This window comes from Salvia miltiorrhiza, chromosome 3 (genome assembly GCF_028751815.1).
Source record: "Salvia miltiorrhiza cultivar Shanhuang (shh) chromosome 3, IMPLAD_Smil_shh, whole genome shotgun sequence".
NCBI classification, from domain to species: domain Eukaryota; kingdom Viridiplantae; phylum Streptophyta; class Magnoliopsida; order Lamiales; family Lamiaceae; genus Salvia; species Salvia miltiorrhiza.
The window spans coordinates 46,360,719-46,374,121 of NC_080389.1; the positions used below are offsets into that span (position 1 = coordinate 46,360,719).

Here is a 13,403-nt window from a genome sequence, read left to right on the forward strand (position 1 = left end):
AGCCGTTCTCACCAAACAAGAAACCTCGAAGATTGAAGTCTCAGCCCAAATTCGAAAAGCTCTCCAACGGAAGAAATCTTGAAGACATTCTCCGCCAATGGATCTATTCAAAACCTCTCATATAAATAGCGCTCGAGGATCACTTCAATCTTCACCGATTCAACGACATAAGCTGAAACTCTGCCAAAATTGTTTCTCAGCCAAAGCTTAACCTCTCCAAAGCTTGAATCGAAGAAAAGAATAACAAAGCCAAAAATCAGTCACTGTCGATTACATACATTCTCTTAGACCTTAGGCAAACCTCTGTTTACCCAAAGCCTAGGTCAAAACTAACTCCAAAGAACTTGTTCTTTGAAGTTTAGTTGGCAAGATTTCAAACCTCCTTTCAAGAGATAGAATCGAGTGTTTGAGTTGAAAAGGAGTTCATGAAGGTACTCTGACTCTGTGAGATCCTAGTGCAGGTTCGTGCTAAGAGTGGAAAATCCAGCGCGAGTGAAGTGTTGGTACTGAAGATTGGATCTTCAGTTGATTCGGTTGTGTGCACCCGGCTAAGCACACAGATAGGTTTGCAGTGCACCAGTTAAGCACTTGCGGAGTAAAGTTGTTGGTCTGATCAACCGACCGTGGATGTAGGAAGTGTTTTTTCGAACCACGTAAAAATCTCAGTGTTATTTACAGCTTTCAGTTTTACATTCTTACTTGTGCTCTTTCCATTGATAAACTGAACACTAACTAAATGCAAAGAGAAACATAAGACTAACAACGTGCTCAACAAAGGCTATTTCGAAACAAAGTTATTTGCGTTGCGTATGTTATCAGTCTGACTGATCTATCCTCTGATAGTCAGGAAGACTTGTAACATCTCTGTTTTAGCAAACTCGACTGAAGCCTTAACGTGCATCAGTTAAGTTCCAGTGACTTAACTGATAACTCTTTACTGAATAGTATTTCAGTATCAGTCGTCAACCCTGTTTGGTCAAAACTCCTTTCAGTTAACAAGCGTCTAAGTTTGCGTGTAAAGTTTCATTTTGATCTCTATCTTGAGATCCCTCTATTTTTAAGAAAAATAGCTTATAGGTGTATTCCCCCCATACACGTATTCGAGACCCTCCGGACCTAACACTTAACCAAATTCAATATGAAAAGGTTGTAGACTAATACTGAAGGTAATTCAGTGATTTTGACAGCAGTCGAACACTGGGCTTAACTGATATCCAATTAAGGCTTCAGTCTAGTTTGTAAAACATAGTAGAGTTATTAATCTCTCTTACTATCAGTCGTCAGTAAGATCAATAACTCAGCAGCGGAGTTTAAACTTAATGCGAATAACCTTTAGAAAATATTTGTCACTTGTAAAATCCTTCGTTGCATTTTTCAGTTAGTCTAGTTCAGTTGAAAACAGTAAGCACAGAGAAAGGAAATAACTGAAAGCAAGTAAAGAACACAAGGATTTTAACGTGGTTCGGAGACATCTCCCCTACATCCACAGCCAGATTATTTGTCTGACAAGTACTCTGGGCTTATGCTTAGATGTGCACAACAAACCTACCAATCCACCAGGAATTAGATTTAACACTTGGCATGCCTTGACACTGTCGTGTCCAATCAGCTAACGCTAAGGTAATTGGAGCCAACGCCTTTAAGCTGAACTCCCTCTTAGCTTTCTAGGTACCAAGGTAACCCAACTGGTTTAGTTTTTGGACCGGTACTAAACCAAAACCGCTGTTTAGTTTTATGGTACTAAACAACAACCACTTGGCTTGACTGGTGCCAAGGGACCATCTGTTTGGCTGGATGGTACCAAACAACTGTTGAGTTCGGTCTAAGTCTCGAACTTTATTACATACTCTCTTATCTCAGAAAAAGGTGTAATAACCAACTAGGATTACTAAGAACATGCTCTCAAGTCATCATCAATTTAGGCTTAAGATATATCTATTGTTTGCCTATAGATTCTAAGAGAGTTCTTGTAATAAGATATTCTGATTGTATGATCTCTGGTTGCTCTCTTCTTCGATTCAATGCTTGTAGCGGTTGAGCTCGAATTGATCTTTCGATATAGATTTACAATGATGATTGAATCAGATTTTCTCTCTCTCGATCCCCTTTTCTTGAGGTGTCCTCCTCAACTATTTATAGGCAGATCTAAAGAATAGATCCGTTGGTGGAGATATCTTATTTGAATCCTGCCGTTGTGAGATAACATCTTGAATCTGCTCAGGTACTCTGTCTTCATTTCTTTTTTACAGATAGAGAGATGACCTTCTTGTCCTTTGGTACGGATGCTGCAGGATTTTACACAAAAGAGGAAACTCCGTCCTTTAAGGTCAATGCCTTTGACTTCTTCAGGTGTTGCAGCATATCTTGGAGGCTGTCCACGTGGCCTTCCCGACTTCAGTTGAGGTGAATGTCATGACTCGTGGATTCCTCAGTTACTTATGATGCAGTTTCCTTCAGTTGGAATCTTTTCAGTTGAGCCTGCATCTCTTGGTGTGTTCTGGACTTGTGCGCGTCCTTCAGTTGAGCTGACACCTTCAGTGTATTCACTGTCCTGTCAAGCTATCCAAGAAGCTTAAACCATCATTAGCTAGAATGTGCCTTTCAGTAATTTTCGTATCATCAAAACATAAAGTTGAACATCTTTTCATTTCCCAACAAATAAAATTAAGAATTGTGTGGTTACCAATAGCCACCTGTATGTATTTTGTGTCCTATTTGAAATTGGAAAGCAACAATTGTGTATATGATGGGAGGGGTGTGTATTTTGCATATGTGTAAGCTTTTTAGAGGGTGTATTTGTACTTTGTTAAATCTATACGTAGCTAAAACGGGAAAATTACATTTCTAGCTCCTGTTAATTTAGTGTTGCACACATTTTTGGTTTAAAAAAAGAATAATTTTTAAGAGATAGATGAAGAAGAAAGTATGGAAAATTGTAGGAATAAATGTAGTGAGATTGATTTCTTCTATAGATTTTTTTTACCACGTATAAAACTCCAAATATTCTTGTAAAACTTAAGAAATTCTTTTTAGATCATTCATATCTTTCATTTGATTTGATTTCTCAAGTTTCCAATTATTGTTTTATTGTTGTGAACAAGTGGGAGAGTGGGAAAATGGAAATAAATTTAAACAGTAAAGTAACAAATATTTACCTCAAAATAAAAGTAACAAATAAATAATACTTAATAAAAAAATTGTCGTGACACCCTTTTCAATTGCCTTCACTAGAGACAATTTTGCATCCCTCACTGGCTCACTCCTCTCTCCTTGTTTCACCAATTTCATTTACCATCTCCAATGATAATACATTAGGATGCATCTCCTTTGCAAGCTTCCATTAAAGATGTTCTTTTTTTTAATGGAACCATTAAAGATGTTCTAATACACAATTAACTTTTCTTAAATTCTTTATCTACTTTACCGAAGATGTTTCAAGGAGAAAAGAATTATAAAATAGCTCTAATCAATATAGTATCATTAAAATCAAATCAATGATCAATACATTGACAACACATTTTCTATCTATTGAACATTATTATTTTGTTAAAATTTTCATTGATTATCTAAATATTTTTTCTTTCAAAGTTTATATTAGTCTAAATATAGTTTTTGAAACTTTTAATTATTTTTTATAGATCCCCCTAAAATTTTTGTTTTTCATAAATCTGTGTTTCACAACATATTTCGCCCAATTAAAATTCATACATTTATTTCCTCTTTAATTATCTCAATTTTCTCCTATAATTTGTGTTTTCCACAAACAATGCTTACCTCACTTAGAAATGAGGCAGAAACGGAAATTAAATCTTAACTATTGAATTTAATACTCAATATATAAATTATTAATAGATTAATAGATAGATAATACAATGATAAAAACTTAATTTTCCAAATTCTAGCTTGTAAGATGTTCTGCCTTAGCGAGCTTCTCCGAAACACAAACAAAACAAAAACAAAAATATTATCTTAAGAGAGTGCATAAAATTAAATCACCGATTTAATTGTCAAAGTAGTCTAAGTAATGACGTTAATTTTCTCATTTCTTTATATGTAATTTATTTGCATCAAGAATTTATTTGTGAGCTTCTCCAAAACATCAAGAATTTATTTTATTTATAATTTTACTTGCTCCATCAACTAAACCACAATCTTTATATGCATGCAAATCATCAAACGTGGCGTTTGCCTATGCTACGTGGCATCCTTGCGTAAATGTGATAGTTATTTTTTTTTCAACAGAGCTACATATCGTAATTATCAATAGGCTTAAAGATAATAATTCGAAACGGAAGTTATAAAAATAATTGGGCTGGAAATTATAAAGATTGTGATATATTATATAGATTCTATATAATAAACGGAAGTTACAAAAACATAGTTTCCAAATCTGGAAATTATTAATTGGGCTGAAAGAAAGTTACTATTTATAGAATCGGGTGTTGTTATTATATACTCCATCCGTCTCTTTCCAATAGGCTCACTTTTTTTGGGCACGAATATTAAGAAAACTTACTTTTTAGTAAGAAAGTGATAGTAAAGTGGTGTGGTCCACACCAATTAAATATACATTTTTAACTCAAAATGAAAAATGAACCTATTAGAGTGGGACATCTCAAAAAGGAAAATGAGCTTATTGGAGTGGGACGGAGAGAGTATTATATAAATAAGAGTCTCATCTTTTATGTAAGTGTTAATATAATTAAAATGGAGTAAGAATCTCACCTACTTTTATTAAAAGTATAAATAAATATTAAAAATTAGAATGGATGGAGTATTTAACACCCATCAATTGATTAAATTAAAATAATCACAAAGTAAAGTAACACAAATTTTTCTTCTTTTTTTCAAAGTTAGTTAGGACTATACTTATCCATATCCATGTTTTGTGTGATGTTTTCCCGAATTGAAATTAATGAATTGATTAATACTCTTTCCTTTCACAGAGAGTGTATCATAGAGTGGAGGATATAAATTTTAATAAAATAATTGAAAGATGTGATTTTAGTGTTGAAGAATCCCACAAAGGATAATATTGAACCCATCAATTTGTAAAAGTAAAAGGTGAATTTTTTTTATAAATATTAAGTATAAATGAAGTTTAAAATATAAAAGAGATTTCTAAAAAAGGAAAACACACCATCTTTGTGGACGGAGGAAGTATAAAATTATGTCTAAAGACTAAATATTCATTTGTTTCGACGAATATTGTTTGATGATGTGTGTTATTTTATAATTACCCTTTGGGTGAGATATGTTTGATAAAATGCTCAATTGAAAATTACCCTTCACAAAATTATAAATACTATATAACAATTAACAAATCATTTTCAATATGACAATATGTCGTAATAGTATCCAATTGAAAATGTCAAAAAATATAACATAAATCTCTATATTCGAATCACCCCCTCAAACTTCTCTCAGAGCACCCATAGTGAATAACTCGATAGCCCCCACTCGAGTCACCAATACATCGGGTCACCCACTATAAACGGCGGCGTCTCAAAGGTGTCCCGATCTATTGGGGCTGGCCTGATGTTGTTTGAGGAAGGCGCGTGTTGTATAATAATAATAACTAGTACATTCGCTCGTGCGATGCACGACGAACATAGTTTTGCATCAAAATTAAACGATGTAGTGTGTGTGTCGGTTAAGCGATTAGGGATTAATGTCTAAAATCGAAGGTCTTGGGTTCGAGCCCCCTGTGGCGCGGCCTTTAAATTTCTTTATTTAATCATGTTAATTTATCAAAAATAAATAAATTAAATAATGTATCAAATAAATAAAAAATAAATATTAAATATAGTTAGAATATAAGTAAATGTAAATTATTTTTTCTTAAAAAATAAAATAATCTACATCAATTACTCAGTAAAGATCCTTAATTTTATTTTATAATTTTGAAAAGTATTGTTTTTAATTTTCCATCTATTTGATGGAAAACTTTATTTTCTTCCCTAAAATTATAGAATAAACACATCAATCAAATTAAAAGAAACGAAGAAATAATTAAAAAAAGAGTTTTCACGTCACAATATATATTTTTAAAATATGAGCTAATCATGCATAAAATTATTTTTTATAAGTTAGTTCATTACCTATGTCATCTTATTAGAAAAGCTTCAATTGATAAGTAGGAAAATAAATTATATTATTATAATTTATTAGAATACTAATAAAAGAGTTGAATAATTATTTGACACCAAATCAAAGATCTTGCATTTATCTTTAATTTAAGATATATATAGAATTTTTTTATAAATAAAATTTGATTTTTTAAAAAAATCATCAAAATATGAAAAAGAGAATATGAGAGAGAGAGAGAGTATAGAAAATTGAAGAATGTGAATGATGAAAGAGAGGAGAGAGGAGAGAGGAGAGAGAAGAGAGAAGAGAGAAAATATATGGGATTTGTTGAGTTTTATAAATACCATTTGATTGATTCTTTAATTACAAATTTGCCACAAACTGTGTTTTCATATAATAAATAGATAATAATAATAATAATAAAATTCAACTATTTTAACTTTTTTTTTTCTTTTTTCTTTTCTTTCTTTCTTTCTTCTTTTATACTCTTCTCCTTCTTCTATCTTCTTCTATTTTCTCTCTCAATTTCTCTAAAAAAAAAAGAGATCCATATATACAATCCAAACTGCTATGACCCAAATTAGATTCTCGACCTCTTCGGCGGAGGCGATTATCATCCTAATTTGGCGAGTATCAACTTGGAGGAGGAACCTCGTCACCGCCCGCCCACGGTGCGTCGAAGCCCAAGAAAGGAGGGCGGCGGAAGGCTATGGCCTTCAAAGAGAAGGCATCGGCTCCTATCCCGGAGGAAGGAAGGGCCGCTCAGCACACCTACACCCTCGAGGAGACGGACCTTATTGTCCATGTTTGGGCAGAGGAGATCAACGATGTCGTCTGGGCTGTCGATCAAAAGGGAGAGGCCTATTGGGGCCGGTATCTAGACCAGTTGAACGCCCTCCTCGGCGTCGCCTTCAAACCCTGCCAAATAAAGCGACAATTCTCCCGAGTGGCTGCGGGGTGAAGTTGTGGGAGAATGTTTGGGTGGAGGTTTGCGTGAAGTGGCCTTCCGGCCATTCTGACGACATGCTCCAACAGAAGGCCCAAGTCATCTTTCAATGTAGGAGTCCAACTTCTAGCCCTTTCAACTACTGGAATGCATGGAGGATGCTCCAAATCAACCGGAGGTTCAAGTCCATGCACCTTGAGGGCGACATCTGTTCCTCCAACAAGACGAAGATGTCGGAGACGGGCGACTTCACCACCTCGGCGTCGGGCGAGGAGATCACGTCTTCCCAGCCAATTAGAAACAAGGCGGCGAAGGGGAAGGGGAAGGGGAAGGCGTCACAAAGCTTGGAGCCTCCACCGCAATACAATGAGAGTTTGGATAGATAAGACGACAAGCTGGAAAAAAAATCATCAGTGAGTACGCCAAGAAGAACGAGCTGAAGAGAGAGATCCATGATGATCGGATCTTATTCATGAAGACGGGTGACATGAATCCGAAAACCCTCCAAATCCACAAGACTCGAGTGGCGAAGATCGTAGCTAGGTTGAAAGAACAAGAAGACCTTTAGGTTTTAATTATGTTTTTAGATTTTAATTAAGTAATTTTAAATTATGTCTTTAGTTTTTTTTTAATGTAATTTTTAGAATTTTTAAAAGTAATAAAGTTTAATTTTTAATAAATTATGTTATTTAAATGTGTGTAATTAAAATTAAATAAAAAATATAAAAATCAAAACTAAAAAGATCAACTGAGCTATTAAGTCACCTCACATCCTTAACCGAATGCGGTGAAATTGACTCCACAAAAATGGTAGAATGCAATCTTCTACTGCATTCTTGCCAGTATATGGCTTCACTCCCACAACTGCACATGTGAATCAAAGAAAGATCCCATGTTAAACATGGCATGCACCGGAGTTCTGGGATTCACTACGCCGCCGTTGAATTCGAGCAGAAAATCAAAGCAGCAAAGAAAGGACACTTCTTTCTCTTGTTGCTCAACTTCCACTTCCACAAACGAGCATGAAACCGCGACAAAATTCACGTATTCCAGAGCTTCACCGTCTGTGAGGTGGCCGCACTTGAAATTCACCGAGACCGAGCAGAGACCGCTGATGAAAACACCGGTTCCTGACGTTAGAGATGAAATCGGAGTAGACGGCGGAGAGGGGTTCGTGGGTGCGGAAGCGGAAGATGAAGCAGACAAGGTGTTCGACAAAAGGCCTAGCAGAAACAGAGTGAAGAAAATGAACAAGCTGGCGTTGAAGAGGGCCAAGGACTGGCGGAAGAGGGTGCAGTTCTTGACGGACAGGATCTTGGAGCTGAAATCGGATGAGTTTGTAGCGGATGTTTTGGATGAGAAGCTGGTGCAGATGACGCCTACTGATTTCTGCTTCGTGGTGAAATGGGTGGGGCAGTCTAGTTGGCAGAGGGCCTTGGAGGTTTACGAGTGGTTGAATCTTCGCCATTGGTATGCACCAAATGCAAGAATGCTGGCTACGATTCTCTCTGTGCTTGGAAAAGCCAATCAAGAAGCTTTAGCTGTGGAGATGTATACTCGAGCAGAATCGGCAGTGGGCAACACTGTCCAAGTTTATAATGCAATGATGGGAGTTTACGCAAGAAATGGTCGATTTACAAAGGTTAAGGAGCTGCTAGACTTGATGCGTGAACGGGGGTGTGAGCCGGACCTTGTTAGTTTCAACACATTGATCAATGCGCGGCTGAGATCAGGTCCCATGACTCCGAATTTGGGGATTGAGCTTCTTGGTGAAGTGAGGAGATCGGGCATACGGCCTGACATCATCACGTATAACACTCTGATCAGTGGATGTTCGCGTGAATCCAATTTGGAGGAGGCTGTGAAGATCTTTAACGACATGGAGGAGCACAGATGTCAGCCGGATTTATGGACGTACAATGCCATGATATCGGTGTATGGGAGATGCGGGCTTTCGGGTGAAGCAGAACGTCTCTTTAAAGAGCTGCATTCGAAGAGTTTCTTACCAGATGCAGTCACGTACAACTCTCTGCTTTACGCATTTGCAAGAGAAGGGAATGTGGTGAAGGTGAAAGAGATATGTCAAGAATTTATGGAGATGGGGTTTGTAAAAGATGAGATGACTTACAACACCATAATTAGCATGTATGGGAAGCAAGGCAGGCATGACATTGGCTTGCAAACTTATAGAGAGATGCAGTCCTCTGGTCGGCATCCTGATGCAGTGACATATACTGTCCTCATTGACTCACTAGGGAAAGCAAATAAGATGGCAGAAGCTGCAAATGTGATGTCTGAGATGCTAGATACCGGTGTAAGGCCTACAATACGAACTTACAGTGCTTTGATATGTGGCTATGCCAAAGCTGGACAGCGAGCTCAGGCTGAGGAGACATTTGATTGCATGATGCGTTCTGGAATTAAGCCAGACAAGCTTGCATACGCAGTCATGCTGGATGTGCATATAAGGTCGAAAAACACAAAGAAGGCAGTGATGCTGTACCAGGATATGGTTTCTGATGGTTATGTCCTTGATCTTTCCATGTATGAAGCACTGATCCGTGTACTTGCAGGAGAGAGCAACGAAAAATTTATCAAAAAAGTAGTCGAGCATCTTGAAGAACTTCATGGCTTGAGCTCAGAGAGGATTTCTGTTATACTTACTAAAGCAGGTTGCTATGATTTTGCTGCAGAAAAGTTAAGACTTGCAGTTATGAAGAACTCTAGAGTTAATCAGGAAAACTTACTATCAATTTTGGGTTCATATAGTTTATCTGGGCGACATTCTGAAGCGATAGAGCTACTAAATTTTGTACAGAAAAATGCGCCAGGATCCGAGCAGTTGATAGCTGAGGCTTTAGTTGTTATTTATTGCAATGCTGGGCAGTTAGATGCTGCTTTAGACGAATATCACAAAAATAACAGCATGTTTATGTTTGAAGGGAGCTCCGCAATGTATGAATTCCTGATTGTGTCCTGTGCTGACAACGAATGCTATGTTGAAGCTTCTCAGATATATTCGGATATGAAATTCTATGGGATTGAACCTTCAGCGAAAGTGTATCAGATGATGGCTCTTTCGTATTGTAAGTTAGATCTTCCTGAGACGGCTCATCATTTGTACGACCTGGCAGAAATAAAGGGGGTTCCTCTTCATGATACATCCGTTTGTACTTCCCTTATTGAAGCTTATGCAAAAGTGAAGCAACTGGAGAAGGCAGAGAGTGTCGTGGGAAGGCTGAGGCAGAAATGCAAAGTTTTGGACCGTAAGGTCTGGAACTCCTTGCTTGAAGCCTATGCTTTAAGTGGTTGTTATGAGAAAGCAAGAGCTGCTTTCAACACAATGATGAGAGATGGGCCGTCCCCAACAGTTGATACCATGAACTTTCTACTGCAGGCACTGGTTGTTGATGGAAGATTAGATGAACTTTACATTGTGATTCAGGATCTTCAAGATATGGGGTTCAAAATTAGTAAGAGTTCGATTATTTTGATGCTTGAGGCATTCGCCCAATCTGGAAACGTGTTTGAGGTGAAGAAGATATATCATGGAATGAAAGCTGCAGGCTATCTTCCTACTATGCATCTGTACAAGGTTATTATTGGGCTGTTGTCGAGGGCAAAACAAGTAATGGATGTTGAGGCCATGGTTTCTGAGATGGGGGCAGCAGGATTCACTCCTGATCTTGTTATATACAATCTGTTGCTTAAGATGTACATGAAAATAGAGGATTATAAGAAGACGATTCAAATATACCAACGGATTCGAGAATGTGAACTGAAACCGGATGAGGAAACTTACAGTACTCTAATCCTAATGTATTGTAGAGACTGTAGGCCTGAAGAAGCTGCTTTATTGATGCATGAAATGAGACGGCTTGGTCTGAAACCCCAATCGGACACCTACAAGAGCCTGATAGCAGCATTTTGTAAGAAGATGATGATTGAGCAAGCTGAAGAGCTCTTTTATGGCCTAAAATCGGAAGGGAACAAGCTAGACCGGTCGTTTTACCACTTGATGATGAAAATGTACAGAACATCTGGGAACCACGCTAAAGCAGAGAATCTGTTGGTGACCATGAAAGAATCAGGAATCGAACCCACTGCTGCTACGATGCACCTACTTATGACATCATACGGAAGCTCAGGGCGTCCGGAGGAAGCTGAAAAAGTGCTTAATAGTTTAAAGGCTACTGGTTCAGATCTTGGCACGTTATCATATAGTTCAGTGATTGATGCTTACCTCAAGAATGGTGATCTTGATGTTGGCATCCAGAAGCTCGAGGAGTTGAGAAACGAGGGCTTGGATCCTGACCACAGGATATGGACTTGTTTCATTAGGGCAGCTAGTCTGTGCCACAGCTTCGGTGAAGCCACTATGCTACTAAATGCCATTGGAGATGCTGGTTTTCGACTTCCAATAAGGCAATATTTTTATTTCTATCTGTGGAAGGTGGAGTTTATCTGTTACACATTCTTGAACTAAGATTTATCCTCTTTCACAGGCTTTTGACGGATAATTCTATGTTGCTTCTGTCGGAGATAGACTGCTATCTCAAGAGTCTGGAAGCTGTAGAAGATAATGCCTCATTTCACTTTGTCAATGCTTTGGAAGATTTGCTGTGGGCATTTGAGCGTCGGGCGACTGCCACATGGATTTTCCAACTGGCAGTTAAAAGAAACATCTATCACAAAGATGTTTTCAGGTAACTCCTAAATTCAATTATTGCTTCCATTTTGTAGCTTTTATGTTGTTATGCTTTCAAGCTTAATTATAGGTTATAGATTCCAAAGAATATACTTAAAGAATTTGAATTTTTTTTCTTAAAGGCTTCATGAAGGTAAATGCTAAATGCTACTTAAACAAGAAGAGTTGCTTAATTACTTGAAAAACCTGCTGTTTCTTATGCTTGTATTCTGATGATCCACGACAAATCCTTGATGTATCATGATAGATAACTTCTGTATTAGATCTTTGCGATTTGTTTCAGTCGATTTTGATTTGGCTTACAGGGTGGCTGACAAGGATTGGGGAGCCGACTTCAGAAAGCTATCTGCTGGTGCTGCTCTTGTTGGTCTAACATTATGGCTTGATCACATGCAGGCGAGCTTTTTCTCTTCAACTCTCTCGATATTTTCAGATACGAAATGTACTGATATAGAACGCTGTGGCTGGGCTCGAGCCTTGATACTCTTTCTAATTTTTCGTAAAGATCCTTCTTCATTTCTTCAGTTATATCTAACCAAACAAGACTCAACTTCCGATTCTTCAAAGAGGAAAATGGATTGCTCATATATTGCATCTTCCATGAGTTTCTTGCTATATATTTTGAGAGAATTGGCTTTGATCTTGGCCACTATCCTCAAATCTTTTTGTTTCAATTTTTTCTTGACTGATATGTTCTTGATGCTGCATTACAATGATTTCTTCTCATGTACATTTGTACTCTAAAGTTGTTCATAACCATATACATCACTTAATCATTCAGATATATATGCTCATCAAATATTTATTGCCATCAACATAAATTGAACGCTAGATTGAAACACTAATTTCTTGCTATTCGACCCTTGCTTCCTACAGGACGCATCATTGGAAGGTTTCCCCGAATCTCCAAAGTCCGTCGTGCTGATCACCGGAAACGCAGAATACAACAAAGTTTCCTTGAACAGCACTTTGAAGGCTTACCTTTGGGAGATGGGCTCTCCTTTCTTACCTTGTAAAACAAGGAGTGGAGTCCTCATTGCAAAAGCGCATTCCTTGAGGCTGTGGTTGAAAGACTCTGCATTTTGCTCGGATCTCGAGCTGAAAGACAGCCCTCTACCCCCAGAGACTAACTCAATGCAGCTCGTCGAGGGATGCTACATCAGACGAGGGCTTGTTCCAGCTTTCAGCGACATCAGGGAGAGGCTCGGGGAGGTGAGGCCGAGGAAGTTTGCTAGACTTGCGCTACTCTCAGACGAGAAACGGGACGCAGTTATCCGTGTTGATGTAGAAGGTAGAAGGGAGAAGTTGGCCAAGATGGAAAATGGCGGGGTTGTGATGAAGAAGAAGATGAAGATGAGCAGGTTTAGTAAGGGAAAGTTTACTAGGAGGAGGGCTTCTCTTTCTGAAGCAGAAAGTGGAGTACAGAAATAAGATTTTCTGAAAAAAGAATTGTTTTGTTTTTGTTTTTTGTACAGTCAATACAACACAATAAGCGAAAAACGTCCAAATTTGTATATCATTAAATTAGTGAAATAATCAAATATTTTTTTTATTTAATTATGTCTTTTTGATAGAAGTAAATAGTGCGTTATGCTGATAGTCTGAGCATAAATTATACTACTTCTTTTGTTCCGTAAAACGGTAAAAGTATGTTTAGTT

General features: G+C 37.5%; 1 protein-coding gene across 1 annotated transcript; it reads left to right on the plus strand.

The window, feature by feature from the left end:
* Positions 1-7,814: 7,814 nt before the first annotated feature.
* LOC131016060 (pentatricopeptide repeat-containing protein At3g18110, chloroplastic) lies at positions 7,815-13,301 on the plus strand. The gene is made up of 4 exons (XM_057944615.1): positions 7,815-11,461; positions 11,542-11,742; positions 12,050-12,140; positions 12,621-13,301. The coding sequence occupies exons 1-4, from the start codon at positions 7,929-7,931 to the stop codon at positions 13,173-13,175; spliced, it is 4,380 nt and encodes a 1,459-aa protein (XP_057800598.1). The 5' UTR covers positions 7,815-7,928; the 3' UTR covers positions 13,176-13,301.
* The last annotated feature ends 102 nt before the right edge of the window (positions 13,302-13,403 follow it).